General features: G+C 52.4%; 1 protein-coding gene across 2 annotated transcripts in view; it reads right to left on the bottom strand.

Annotated features, from left to right (window-relative positions):
* Positions 1-4,157: 4,157 nt before the first annotated feature.
* The window catches only part of ABCC1 (ATP binding cassette subfamily C member 1), a 99,925-nt gene continuing 89,532 nt past the window's right edge, over positions 4,158-14,550 (bottom strand). For both annotated transcript variants that reach the window (XM_049638313.1, XM_049638314.1), the window contains exons 24-30: positions 13,563-13,689; positions 12,931-13,032; positions 10,484-10,630; positions 8,490-8,648; positions 7,675-7,841; positions 6,409-6,603; positions 4,158-5,878 (exon numbers count right to left, since the gene is read on the bottom strand). In XM_049638313.1, the coding sequence (XP_049494270.1) occupies positions 5,770-5,878; positions 6,409-6,603; positions 7,675-7,841; positions 8,490-8,648; positions 10,484-10,630; positions 12,931-13,032; positions 13,563-13,689 (1,006 nt within the window). In that variant the 3' untranslated portion in view covers positions 4,158-5,769. The remainder of the gene's footprint in view (positions 5,879-6,408; positions 6,604-7,674; positions 7,842-8,489; positions 8,649-10,483; positions 10,631-12,930; positions 13,033-13,562; positions 13,690-14,550) is intronic.

The following is a 14,550-nucleotide window of genomic DNA, read 5'->3' as shown; positions in this document are numbered from 1 at the left end:
GCGTGGAGTCCAATGTGGCTCTCCATCCCATGACCCTGAGATCATGTCCTGAGCCGAAATTAAGAGTCAGGTGCCAGGCGCCCTTTAACTGCATCACTGTTGACAGGTGGGCTGCTAATTCTGTGTTGGGATGGACGTTCAGCAGCAGCCCTGGCCTCTTTACTAGAGGCCAATAGCACTGTCACCTCCAGTTGTGACAAAAATGTCTCTAGATGCTGCCACTGTCCCCCGGGGGATCAATCAGCTGGTGAGAGGCACTGGGCCTACCCGACCCGTGGTTAATCCGCTGAGATGTGGACAATGGCTGTGTTGGTATATCAAGAGGGGCCTGTGGACACCCACCTGCTTGCTGGGACCCGGAGCCCGCCCTGTCCCAGCCCAGTCATGGGGACTTTCAGCTGGTCCATTCAACATAGGGTTTTCAGCCCAGAGTAAACCAAATCTAGATCTAATGGCAGTGCCTACCTCCCTTTGCCAAGGGGCAGCCAGAAGCTCATTCTGTCGCCTTGCAAGCAGAGTGGGAGATCTGCGTCCCTCGCCTGCCCCTGGTCATGCCTACAAGGGGCCGGCCCCACCATCACTAGCACCTCCCAGCTCTGTTTTATAAACGAGGAAACTGAGGCTCAGTGAGTTCACATGACCTGCCAATGTCGCCCAGCTTGTAAGTGGCCGAGTGGGGCTCTGCTCCTGGGTCTATTTACCACCACAGCCCAGGACGTGGCGTGGGGGGCGTCTGCCCAACTTTGAAGCAGAGGAAGGGACCAGACACAGCACTTTCCATTTCTCTACTTGGAACGGAGCCCCCTGACGTCCGGGCAGAGCGACCGCAGGCCAAAGAGGCAGCCACTGTGTGTTTGGCAAACTCTCTGGGGGTCATTCGAAGGCTTCTTTCATGGAGAGAGGTGGTTGGCCAGCAGGCAGAGCGTGCCCCCAGGGAGCCAGCGCTAATGAGGCTGTTGTTGGGCCCACACCACAGCTTCCTGGAGACCGGCCTGCAGGGGCCACCCAGGCCATCCGTCCCCCTGCCACAGGCTGGGGTGGGGGTGGGGGGGAGGAACACAGATGCAGGAAAAGCCATGTACAGACCTTCTGTGGTCAGTGCCGGTCTTAGTAGGTCCCTTACCTTCACCTGTGTCCCCTCCCGTCACTGCAAACGCTTACCAAGCCCTGCCCCAATGCCTGCCACAGCCTTCTAGGGAATCGTTACAACGGGAGGAGGAAAGTCCCATCATTATCCCCTTACTAGGATGCTTTGAGGAGGCCCCTTTTACAGATGAGAAAATGGAGATAGCATAGGGATCCGAACCCAGGTGGCCGGGCTCCAGAGCTCATGTCCTATCCACTGTACCACACTGCCTCTCGCACACTTCGTTAGCTCTAAAACACCAGCTCGCTGCTGGTTGAATCCCACTCTGGTATCCCACCAAAAGCGAAGGAAAGGGCTCCTTTCCTTTTTTTTTTCCTCTTGGTTTATTTATTTAGAGAGAGAGAGAGAAAGAGAGAGAGCGAGCGCACAAGTGGGGCAGGGGCAGAGAGGGAGAGAGAACTCCAAGCAGACTCCACGCAGTCAGCACAGAGCCCAACTCAGGGCTCGAACTCATGAGCTGTGAGATCATGACCTGAGCTGAGATCAAGAGTCGGATGCTGAACCAACTGAGCCCCCCCAGGTGCCCCAGGGCCCCCCTTGCCTTCTCGAGGCAAGGGATTTGTTCATGTGTCTTCACTGTGTCTCCCAGCACCTGGCATGGTGTGTAGCAAACAAGAGGGCTCAGTAAATGACAACTGCATGACTGGATGGATGGACGGATGGACGGATGGACAAAGGAATGAATCCTACATCATCATGTAGGACGGTGTCCTGAGGGCTGGCTGTGGTGCTGGGTGCTTTACCTGGATCTTTTTCCATCCCCACACCCACCTGGCCTGGTGGACATAAGGATCCCAGCTGTACCAAGGAAGAAACCACAGGTGCCGAAAGGCAAGTTCTCGAGTCCCCGATGACTTCGCACTTGGCTCACGGCCCGGCACAGAGGGCTTGTCCTGGATCAGAGAACCCAGTCACTTGGATACATGCTCCATGGCCGTGGTGGGCCATTCATCAGGGAATAAACAGATCAACCCCCTGCTCTCACAGAGCAGCCACTGTACCACCACCAGGGGAGGGACCAGCAAGAGGCAAGACCCTCTTGGTCTTGCATCCTTGGGCCTGCATCCTGCACCCTGGAACACCAGCAGAGTGTGACTTGTGGCTGGAGAGGTCAGTGAGGTGGCCAGAAGGGAGCTGCGGGCAGAGGTCATGGGAAGCCAGATTACGTGGGGTGTCTGGGTGCCGAGATGGGGACCGCAGGAGGGTTGTGATGTGATTTTTTTACAGACTTACTGCAGGGAGGGGGCGGCCAGGGCAAAAGCAGGGAAACCACTGAGGTGGTGGCTGTCACAGGAACACGAGAGAGAGACCAGCGTGGCAGGAATGGGAGGGAAGAGAAGCGGTCTGATTGGGAGTGTTTTTCTGGAATGAGCTGCAGGACCCGCACGGGGGTGCGAGAATGAACGGCGGACAAGAGCTCAACACTGGGAGGCACCATGTCCACTGCCCGCTCCCCTCTGGCCCAGGGGTCCCTTCCCGTGCGAGCAACGCTACGCACTGAGCCCAGGGCCCGGCACACGGCAGGTGCCGTCTCCCTCCACGTTAGGAAAGCGCTCAACCGGACCATACCTGGACGAGCAGGCGCCCCTGCCCCAACCCTGGCGCTTCTGGCTTCCACCTTCTTCAGGGTTAATGCGGCTTGCGGCCTTCTCTTCGTAAAGCAGAAGGAGCTCTGACTCAGGCCTGAGACCCTCTGGAGTCCCAGTTGTCTCACAATGCACACCCGTAGGCACACGCTCAGATACCTGTTTAATAGACCCGGCTTGGGGTTTTAGTGATTCAGGGTCAGGCTCCACAGAGACAGGAGACAGGAGCACACCTCCCTTCTCAGACTGACACCCACCCCCCAACCCCTGCCCCGACCCGACACGCATAAATACCTCCTTCCAATGGTAACACCCCGACGGGAGCCCTGTACTGAACACTCAGGCTTCAGTCCCTAAACGCAACAACGTGCGAGGCAAATGTGTCAGTCCAGGGACAGCAATGTCGGAGGGAAGACCGGCAGGGTCAGGAAACTCCCTCTGCACATTTACTTGGTGCGCGGTTTTAGGGTGCAGCAGAAATGGCCTGCTCCCCAACTACAGGGAATTCTTCACCATCGAGACTCGCCCAGTTCAAACTCAGAAACCGAACATGCAGCCTCACTCACGCACTATCCAAACCCCAGAAAACATGCGAATGACTGCAGGGAGAGGTACTGCTCTCCCTTACACGCCCCTGCGCTTCCCAGCCTCTTTTGCGGTGTGGTTGGGGCCGTATGATTCGGGCCAACGGGCTGAGTGGAGCTGACTTGTGTGGCTTCTGGTTTGGGACACTGAAAAATGGGTGTCCATCACCCGCACGTTCCCCTCCCCTGCTGTGGCCTCTGGAAGCCAGCCCTCTGGAGGTGATGTCATAAGCCCAGAAGGGCCTGGATCGCTAAGCTGCTGCATGGAAGGCAGGCACCCTAGAGAGGCACCCGACGCTCATCAAGATACAGGAGTGAGAAACAAACCCTTTTGTTCATTTCCTAAGAGTTTAGGGCTAATTTGCTAACTGCAGGACAGCCTGTCCTGTCCTGATGCAAAGGGATTTTCTAGGGTCATTTTGGCCACAGGGGACTTTCACCCTCCTTGTGTCTTAGAACCTGACCAGGGTTGTGCATATCGGACACACCGCTGCTTGTCTCCACAATCCCAGGAGGCAGGTACGATCAGCCCCATCTTACAGATGAGGCTGCCGAGGCACAGAGACCAAGTGGCTCACACAGGGTCACACGGCCAGTGAACCCAAGTGTGGGATTCAAACCCAGCCTCTGTCCACTGTGCCACGCTGACTCCCCGCTAAACTGCACCTGCTTAACCTCTAAGGTCCCATTTCCGGACGAGAGCTCCCGCTGGAGACGACAGGTTTGCCAAAGAGAAAGGAGAGAAGCAGACGAGAAGGTACCCAGTCCTGACTCCTGAAGGACAGGGCTGAAGCCTCTGCTAAAGCCCCAAGAACACAGGACAACTGTTCAGTAAGAAACAAAATTTTTTTTTTTTACTGCAAATTATTTGCAAATGTTCACGTTTCCAGTGTAAGTCATTAGAAAAAGATCCCCAAGAAAAACTTGGTTTATCTAGTGTGAAAGAATGGTATAACTTACAAAAAAAATAAATATGTATTTCCACCTAAAAGAAAGATGCTTCTCTGGGTTTGAAGTCAGCAACGTAGTTCATAGCAAGTATGAATCTTGGAGTAGCAGTGACCTTCCTCTGCTTTGGGGTCTCACTGTGCTCCCTGAGAGCTCTAAACAGGACGGGCCTCGAAGGACTCTGCTTCTCCATTCTCCTCCAGGAACACGTGGACCAGCTGTCAGAAGCCAGCCGACGTGGCCATTCCCTGGGAATGCTGCTCCTTGGCTAACCCTTCCTCCCAAGAAATTAAAGTCTTGAGACTGTTTTTCTCCCTAGAGCAGCATTTGAAGGAAAAAAAAAAAAAAAAAGAAGAAGAAAGAAAAAGCAGCAGTCACTGATATTCGTGAATGGGTCCTTTTCTCATCCTGGAAGAGACTCAGTAATGAAATGTCGAGTTCTCCACACTGCCACCTTCAAGCTAACCAGATGCCAAGGGCGAGAAAAGAAATCTAAATACGCGGAGGCGCGGAGGGGGATCAACAGGGCTCATTTAGGTACCAACGCGTTGTACTTAGGAGGTACCTGGTGCTCCCTTGACCTTGACCGCTTCATAACCATTGGCAGATCTTCTCTCTCAGGGACTACAGAAGTAGAGCCATTCTAGCAATGGGTAGGAAGAGGGAGGAAGGAGAGCAGGGAGAAGACTGGAGCGGACGAGGAGCTGAGCAGCCAGGCTAGGGAGTCAGCACTGAGATGATCTCCGGGGCCAGACAGCCCACAAGTCCTGCTGAGTCCCGTCAGTGAGAAGTCCATGGACGTGGAGGCTGGCCCCATGTGTGACGCATGTACCAGTGAAGTGGGGCTGGGACATCAGTACCTAGCGTCTGAGTGCCTGGGAGACCAGACGGTTGGTGACAGGAGAGTCCTTGGCCCTCAAGGTACTGCCCGAGGGTGAGAATGATCTTCCCAGGCCCCTCACTTCCCACCTGCAGCCCCGAGGAAACAAAGCATTCTGGGAGGAGCCAGACAAGGAAGGACGTCAGAGGCGCCACGGGCAGCTGTCGGGGGGCCGGCGAGCTTCTCAAAGATGGAATCCACAGACTTTGGCTGGAGAGATCTGAGGCAGTTGGCTGGATTTGGTCACTAGCATATTTTACGAAACCCATTTCTCTGGCTGTCTGGCCACCAAACCTCCTAACAAAGCACCAAGAGCACAAGTGTGCACTCCCAGGGGCGTGAGAACATATGTACATCTTGTAGGGGCAATGGAGGTGAGGGTGGGAGTGTTTGGGGGGGGCTGCATCTCTGGGTCTCTCCTGGTTCTACATGGTCAGTTCCAGGTTGGGGGCCGGACGGTGGCTGCTTTGTGTGTGTTTTCATTTTTTTGTTTTTTGTTTTTTTTTTTCTTTTTTCTTTTTGGTTTCAGCAGACAGGAGGCTTGGGTTCCCCAGAACAGCGCCTCATCCCTGGATGCTGCCCTGTCAGCCCTGTAATTCCGACCAGATGCACCAGCTCTGGGGCTCACACCAGGCCAGCATCTTTGGCCATGCTGTAGAAAAGACCTCTCTCCTGCAGGAGGTCCAAGGGGTGGCCACACTCCCGGATTTCTCCTTTGTCTAGGACGATTACCCTGCAAGAGGAGGGGACACAGACATGAGGGATAGGGAAACAGTTGGCACCCTGGGCCCCCAAGAGCCACATGACCAACTCCCTGCTTTGGGTCAGGGCCCTAATGCCTCGTGTTAGGACTGGTGCAGTAGCCTTCCAACTGGCTGCCCATCCTCAATCCCTCCTCTTGTCACTGTCTAAGTCCTGTGATGCTTACACTCATTACCGGCTGTCACTTCTTACATTTCCTTCCCGGAGCAATCAGCTTTTGTTTGTTGCTGTGTTTGCTGTCTATATCCATACACAGCCCCCAACTAATGTATCAGGTCCCTCAGGCAGGCTCCTTCTCTGATACCTCCTTGCTGAGTCCCCAGTGCCTAGAACAGGACCAAGAATGTGGCAGGGACTTCACACACGTATGTTGATTGAATCGATAATGGAGTGATGCCAGAAACACCCAGCGTAAAGAGAGGGCTGTGACTAGACACGGGATGATGCTGCACAAACGGGTAAATCCCAAGGCTGACAGGCCTTCTATGCCAGCAGCATCACCTTGTGTAGTCCATGATGGTGTTGAGCCGGTGAGCAATGGTCAGGACAGTGCAGTCGTCAAACTGTGTCCGGATGGTAGACTGAATGAGGTCATCGGTTTCGAGGTCCACAGCCGCGGTGGCCTCATCCAAGACCAGGATCTTTGTCTTCCTCAGCAGAGCCCGGGCCAGGCACACCAGCTGACGCTGCCCAACGCTTGAGCGGAGACAAAGAGCAGGAGACAGAGTGTCACAACCACCCCTGACCCTGAGCCCAGGCCTGAGCTGGGAGAAGAGAGAAGAGACACCAGGAAAGCACTGCCAGTCCCCGCTCCTGCGCCCACGGCAGACGTTAGTGATGCCAGGACATTCTTGCTGTTGACCTAGAAGCGGGCTCAGGATCATTTTCAACACAGGACTCGGAGGGGATATCCAAAATATGTGACGAGGGCAACAGGGGCGGTGTGACATCACAAGATGGCCCCACATGCGTGCCTTCTGTAGGACCCTCCCCGTTGACTCTGGACTCAACCGCGTGTCTTGCTTTGGTCAAGGGCATGCTGGCAAACATAAGGCCAGCAGAGGCTTGCACTGGGAATGCACACCAGGGTTTGCGGGCTCTTGCACCTCTGCCGTCACCACGACAACGTGCTTGGGCTGGTCTGCTGAAGGAGGAAGGACAAGTGGAGCAGACCCTAATTGCCCCCGCGGACCCCCAACCAGAGGAGTGAGCCACGAACAGCAGAGCCGCCTGGCCGATCACCCCAGGTGTCTGAACGGTCACTGCCACTGCTCAACACATCTGAGGCTTGGTGGTTGGCGGTCACAGAGATGGGCAACTGAGCCAGCCACTGACTAATAACACTGGAGCAGGACTCTGGTTTGCTGTTGTGCCAGACATGAATACTTTGGTTGCTGGGTCACGGGTGGATCCTGGGACAAGGGCCAACGCAGCTGGGGCAGTGAGTGGTGACTCAGAGGGCTCAGAAAAGTGCTATGAACCGACTGACAGAGAAGCTTTTCAACAGTTTAACAAGCGACAGCCACTCTCAGCTGAATAAATCTGGTGGAAGGAAGGAACCATATTAGCATCCCGGTTATAGCTCATGGTAAAAAGTAAGTCTGGACTGAAACCCATTTCACAGATATTGAAACTGAGGCTCCAAGAGGTTAAGAGAAATTGGCTTGTCTGTGGCAGAGCCGGGACTCAAACCCAGGTCGGACACATATGCATAAGGACCAAGGCGGAGCCGAGGAGACCCGGTCAGGGCCTCGCATGCCTGCCTACCTCAGGTTCTCCCCGCCTTCTGCACACTCGTGGTTCAGCTTATCGGGAAGGGCTGACACAAAGTCCTTGAGGTGAGCCAGCTCCAGGGACGTCCAGACTTCTTCATCGGAGTACTGGCTGAACGGGTCCAGGTTCATGCGCAGGGAACCCGAAAACAAAACAGGGTCCTGTTCGGGGAGAAAACGGCAGATGGCATGTGAGGCTCACGTCACGTTGGGTAGGGATGAGGCAGAAGGGTGGGGTGTGAAAACTTCTGATAGGGTCCCAGGGCTCCTTGGAATCACCCTTTCTGGAGACGTTAATAATGGGGGGAAAACAGTTTGGAAAACCTTGGGTTAAGTGAAATAAAAAAGATTTCTTGTTGTAAGACTTTCCAGAGGCTTCAATATGCAAATGTACTGGAACCTTCCAGAAGAGAGAAGCAGCCTGGGTAATTCCTGATCATCAAGTGCCATGGATTCCTCCCTGTTCCCTGCCTACAAAGTACAGTCTTAGAAAAAATCTTAGAGAAAACAACATGACAAGTCAACACATTAGGGAATCACCACCTACAGAAATCAATCTAGAAAATCCATTTTCCACTCCTGGCTCTTGAGAGACTTATTCTTGTCCCGACTGGAGCCAGCGGGAGTGAAGAAATGATATCCAGTTAATTCCCACTGTTATTTGTATGCTAAGAGGAGATTCAGTGGCAAAGAAACAGTATGGTTTCGATGAAAATAACAAAATAGGAACCCATTTACGTTTGTCCTGAAAATATACCTACGTAAGCTTTCAGGGTGCCCCACTGACGCCCTCGGCACCCCAGACCCCACCTGTGGGATAATGGTGATCCTGAAGCGCAGATCATGTAGGCCAATCTTGGCTATGTTGATGTCGTCAATAATGATCTCTCCCTCAGCAGACTCGTTGATCCGAAACAAGCCCAGGGTCAGGGACGACTTCCCCGCTCCTGTCCGCCCCACGATGCCAACCTGTGGGGCAGGAAGGGCCCAGGGTAAGGCAGGAAGGCTGGTATCTGGGGGTTACCTCTTGCCCTCCCCCATGGGGCCCTCATTTCAGGTATCCACCCTAGAGCAGTTCAGTCACCTGGTCGACCCAGTGTCTACCACAGCCCTCCCCATCAGTAGCTTCCCAGGGACATTCCTTCAGGGGCTGTTTTGGCCAAGGGTGAAGAAGGACTTCTGTCTCAGGGCGCCTGGGTGGCTCAGTCGATTAAGCATCTGACTTTGGCTCAGGTTATGATCTTGCAGATCATGAGTCTGAGCCCTGCATCGAGCTCTGTGCTGTCAGTGCACTGCCTGCTTTGGATGTCTGACCCCCTACCTCTCTGCCCCTCCCCAGCTCGTGCTCTGTCAAAATAAATAAAAAAGGGGACTTCCTTCTCTTTGTCAGCTCTTTTTATAAGTTAAAATTATAATCACTTCTTTTGATAAGTGAGCACAGATCTCCAAAGAGGGCTCAGGCAGAAGGGGTTTTCCATAAAGCCCCATTTGTTTTCAACTCTCGAAAATACTGGTCATCAGGTATTTTCCCCCTACTGTTTTTCAGTCCTTTGATGGTGAGTTTCCCATCCCGAGCTGCTGAAATATCTCAAAGATTCAAGCAGATCCCCCTGCATGCCTCACCTTCTCCCCTCCACCCCAGCTGCATGAGCAAAAAAGAGGCTATGGATAGGACCGGTCTCCCTGTTCAGTGGCCAATGATGGACATTCCTGACACCCAGTTACAACTCTTGTCTTCTCATCTGGGCTCCTGAAAGGCAGGCTTCCTCCAACCTCTAACAAAAATGTCACAGAGGAGAGTCTCATGATACAACACAAACCATAAAGCCTCAGTGAGAACACCACCCACTCTCTTCCCCTTGTTCTTAGAGAAATTATCTCACGGGAATAAAACGTTCTGAGCCTCGCAGCAGGAACGGCTTAACAAATACACATGTTTAGAGATGAAGGAAACACTGTCGCATGGCAGGTGACCAGGAAGACCCTTAAGTCTGATTCCTGAGGAGGGTCTCAAGGTCTCAGGGCAAGGACGACTTACAGGAGCAGCCTGGGACCAGGAGTACGTTCCAAACTTCTGACACCCTCACATGCTCATCGAGCCATCCCCACTAGTGATGACAGCATCTTCCTGTTCTAGAGCTGGCAAACCTGAATGCCTGCAGGGGACAGCTAGGCACACAAGTCAGACAGGGAGGGACAAGGTGAGCTGAGAAGCTCTTGTCTGGTCTAGAAAAAGCCAGGCAGGGAGTGTAAGCCCAGTGTTGCTACATGTTCTGATCTTTCTTTTTTTTTAAATGTTTATTTATTTTTTTTGAGACAGAGAGAGACAGAGCATGAACGGAGGAGGGACAGAGCGAGAGGGAGACACAGAATCTGAAACGGGCTCCAGGCTCTGAGCTGTCAGCACAGAGCCCGACGCGGGGCTCGAACTCACGGACCGTGAGATCATGACCTGAGCCGAAGTTGGACGCTTAGCCAACTGAGCCACCCAGGTGCCTCCCCCCTTTTTTTTTTCATGTTCTGATCTTTCAAGAAAAGCAGGAAGTGGATCTTTACAGAAGGCACACCAGATTTTTCATAATTTTTAACATACTCAGATTTCTTCCTCTCACCCCCCGAAAACACACAGGTGGGCCTCATTTGGTGGCCGTTCAACAGTATGCAACACGCCTGGGACACTCTGAGCAGCTTTTACCTCCACAAGCCCCACCCCCACGGTCCAGGGCCGTGATAAACTGGGGGAATGAGGCACCTGGTTTCGCCTGCCCCGCTGTGAACGGATGGGGGAAACAAGGTACACCCACCTTCTCCCCTCCATCGATGGTGACGTTAATGTGCTTGAGAACCAAGTCCAGGTTTTCCCGGTAACGCAGGCCATAGTCTCGGAATTCTACTCGGCCAACCTGAGGCCAGGTGCTGGGCGGAGCCGTCTCGGGGATTTGCCAGGGAGCCTGTGATCGGGGGTGGGGGGTGGCGGTAAGGGATCTTCAGTCCCATGTGACCCAAGGCTGTAGGTGACCTGCAGGTCCCCTCTGACCTCATCTCCCTCCCTCTTGCTCACTCGGCTCCCCGTGGGGCTGCACTACCTCTCAAACACACCTGCGTACCTCGCTGCTGGGCCTTTGCACCTGCGGGTGCCCCTGTCTGGAATGCTTTCCCAAACTACCCTCTCGTGCGCTCCCTGGCATGCTGCAGATCTTCCGCCAATTCAGACCACCCCCTGCCTCTGTGCCCTCCGTCCCCTCCCCTGCTTCGTTCTCCTCCAGACCACCGGGCACCTCCGAGCACCGCAGGTGTGCATTAATTCGCTTATTCTGTCACCCACGCCCCCTGGAACATCTCTGTCAGGACAGGTTCTTTCCCTGTTCGCTGTCATACTCCAGGCACACAGTAGGGACTCCACGAATATTTGTGGACTGTACCAATAAATGAGTGGTCTTCTCTGGTCAGACACAAGGGCAGAGGTGTCAGTCTGAATGCCTTCTACATCTGGACACCAACTATGCAGCGACGGCTAATGAGAAAGATCACGGTCACGTGACCTCACTTCATCCTCACTACAATCCCATGAGAGGGGTCCTTTCATTACCCCCAGTTTACACATGAGGAAACTGGAACACAGAGAGGGTGAGTAACTTGCCCAGAGTCACACAGCCCCTATTTCTGAAAAGCTTCTTAAGTTCCGTTCAGCATTTCCTGAGCTCTAGAACTGGATGTGCTCCGGGCCAGGCTGGAGGCTACCTCTGGGGGAGCTGAGGAATGGAGGGGACAGCAAGAGAGAACTTTCAACCTTTCTCCCCCATAAGCTTGTTACATTAATTTTCATTTATAACAAGCACAGTCCCCTTTTACAAATTTATGTATAATGCAGGGGATACGCTGTAAGAACACGGACGGCACTGGAGAGAGAGGTGGGTGGAACTTTCTAACTGTGAAAATATATTCTATATAAATACATATTTTGAGTAGTGCTAAGACCCTGGATCTTTACATTCTTTTGTATTTTTCAAGTATGTTCTTACTTGAGAAATTAAAAAAGGAAGTAATTAAAAGAAGTAAAAACAAAAATTTTTTAAATAAATTTAATTTCGGGGTACCTGGGTGGCTCAGTAGGTTAAGGGTCTGACTCTTGGTTTCAGCTCAGGTCATCTCATGGTTCGGGAGACTGAGCTGACAGCACAGAGCCTGCTTAGGATTCTGTGTCTCTCTCTCTCTCTCTCTCTCTCTCTCTCTCTGTCCTTCCCCTGCTTGGGCTCTGTTTCTCTCTCTCTCTCTCAAAACAAATAAACAAACATCCATAAATTAAAAAAAAATAAATTTAATTTCATACTTCATGCACAGTGAACTGCAGGGCATGTGAATTAGATCTTAAAAACTAAAAAAATAAATTCGATGTTGAGCGCGAAAACCCCTGGTGTAATACACTCTTATTTCCACAGGGGGTGCTCACACCATTCTGAATAATGCTCTCCCATGAAGCGGGACCTGGTTCACCTGTGTCAGAGTCTTAAGGACGGGGCATTTTCTTGGGAGGCAGTGTGCCAATGGCCACGTAACCTTGAGCAAAGTAACTTAACCCTGTGTCTTAGTTTCCTGATGCGTAAAATGGGGATCATGACAGAACATGAGCTATAAGGCTACATAAAGATTACACGAATTACTCTACGTAAATTGTATGAATTACTCTATGTAAAATGTGTAGGACAGGGCTGACAGCTCCCGAGGGCCCAATATGTGTCCCTAATATTACTGGTGGTGGGGGCGATGAGGGGATCCACTGGTATTGTCACCATGATCACTGCCAATGCCACCAGTGACAGTGTGTAGGCAGAAAACGGCACTTTCTAGGGGCAATGTGGCACTGATGTCTGGACACTTGGGTCCTACCCCGACCACGTGTGACCTTGGATCAGTCACTGTCCCTCCCCAGGCGACCCTCTCCTCCATCTATAAAATGGGGACTTGGGTCAAACAACTGCCGGGTTCCCCAAACTTCAGTCATGATTTTTACAACATCCATGTACTGACTCTCTTGCGGTTGACTTTCAGGGCTTTGAATCAACTGGTATTTAATTTTTAAACGTGACGATGAAACTAGTCTCATTCTGCACCGCACAAGTCCCTCATACAGATATGTAACAAAGAACAGAAGACAATTTTCGCTGAATAGGGGTTGTCTGTTGAAGGCACCCAGGTCGCGCTGATGAGGTCAGGTGAGGGCAGGCGAGGGCAGGCCAGGGGCCGGCTTTACCTCCTTCTCCGTTTCCGAATACTCCTTCAGTCTCTCCACGGCCACGATGTTGGTCTCCAACTCGGACGACATGCGAACCAGCCAGTTCAAGTACGTGGTGACCTGTGCACAGAAGAGTCACATGAAGCTTCTGGGGTGAGCAGGGGCCGCTTTATCTTCAGCAAGTGATTACGAATTACGCAATTTTTTGAGGTAAGAAAGGTACCAGCCTCACGTACTGCCGTCTCCAGACCGCACCTCTTAGGCAAGCACGTTTCAAAATAACCCCTGGGCCACACAAGCAATCAGAAAGAGCATCAGAATAGATTTCCAACGAGATGGTAATAAGGGAAAATCCAATGTATCAAAATTTGGGCAATGTGGCTAACGCCGGAATGAGAGATAAAGTGATAGAGTGAAAAGCATTTTTCCTGTCGCTGGAGGCATCCTCTTGGTTCATCAAGGGCTTTCCTTGACTGACGGGGGAATCCCGGCCCCGTGTCTCATCTCCCTCCAGCACCAGCAGGTCAGTCACCGGGCTTCTCAAACGCCGCTTGGCCCCTCACCTCTCCCCCAGCTCCTGTGGAGATTCAAAGCAAAGGCCCGAAACCCTGACGACCGTAAGAGAATACAGCTGGGGGCACCTGTCTTACCTGCAGTGAGTAGGACACCGAGAGGCCCACTAAGCCGGCGCTGAGACTGTGCCTGGAGATCACGGCGAACAGGGCAGCAAACAGGACGATGCAGTTGCCTACGCACTCCAGCCGCACGGCCAGCCACCTGCTCACAGACACACAGGCAGATGGACAGACACACCAGGAGTTGGCTCGTCAGAGATCTGGTTTCTGGCTCAAGCCGGGGAAGGAGGGAGGCACTTTGCTAATGGAAAGAATTCCCCGAGAGCTCCCGAGACAGGCCTTCAATCTGTCCTCTCACAGGGGAAGGAGAGCCAAAGGGACACGGTCTCACTAATTCCTCATTGATCTCGCAACCCCGGGGGACTGAAACGGAGTTCTCCAGAAGGAGCCTTCCCGGGAAACCAAAGCTTGCCTTTTTAAGAACCAACTTTTTTTTTTAGGGAAACCTTTATAACATACCCATGTACACCCATCTGCAAAGACAGGTCCAGGAAAGTTCCTAAATACTAAGAAGTCATCGACTGTAAGAGGCAGCAGTGTTATAAAAATAACCTTTTCTTGGCAGAAGGGGGAAGGGAGAGTGAGAAATGAAATACTATTTTCAATGTAGCTGTAATGTTCCTAGATCACCCTCCTTTTAGAAATGTTAAAATACATTGTTTTACCTCTTGGAATATAAACAGATAACATTATTGGTTTAAAGCGAACTTCCCTAGCGTACCTCCCAGCGTTAGGAATATTAGTGATTTAAGGTGTAAAACATTTTAGGGAAATGGTGTTGTTGATCTTATTTCCACTACAGCCCTTAAGATTCGTGTGACTGGGGGTGCCTGGGTGGCTTAGTAAGTTGAGCGTCTAACTTCGGCTCAGGTCATGATCTCACGGTTTGTGGGTTCAGGCCCCACGTTGGGCTCTGTGCTGACAACTCAGAGCCTGGAGTCTGCTTCAGATTCTGTGTCTCCCTCTCTCTCTGCCCCTCCCTTGCTCACACTCTCTCTTTCTC

This window comes from Panthera uncia, chromosome E3, assembly GCF_023721935.1.
Source record: "Panthera uncia isolate 11264 chromosome E3, Puncia_PCG_1.0, whole genome shotgun sequence".
NCBI classification, from domain to species: domain Eukaryota; kingdom Metazoa; phylum Chordata; class Mammalia; order Carnivora; family Felidae; genus Panthera; species Panthera uncia.
The sequence above is the reverse complement of the archived record's forward strand: the minus strand, read 5'-3'. Positions and strand labels throughout refer to the sequence as shown.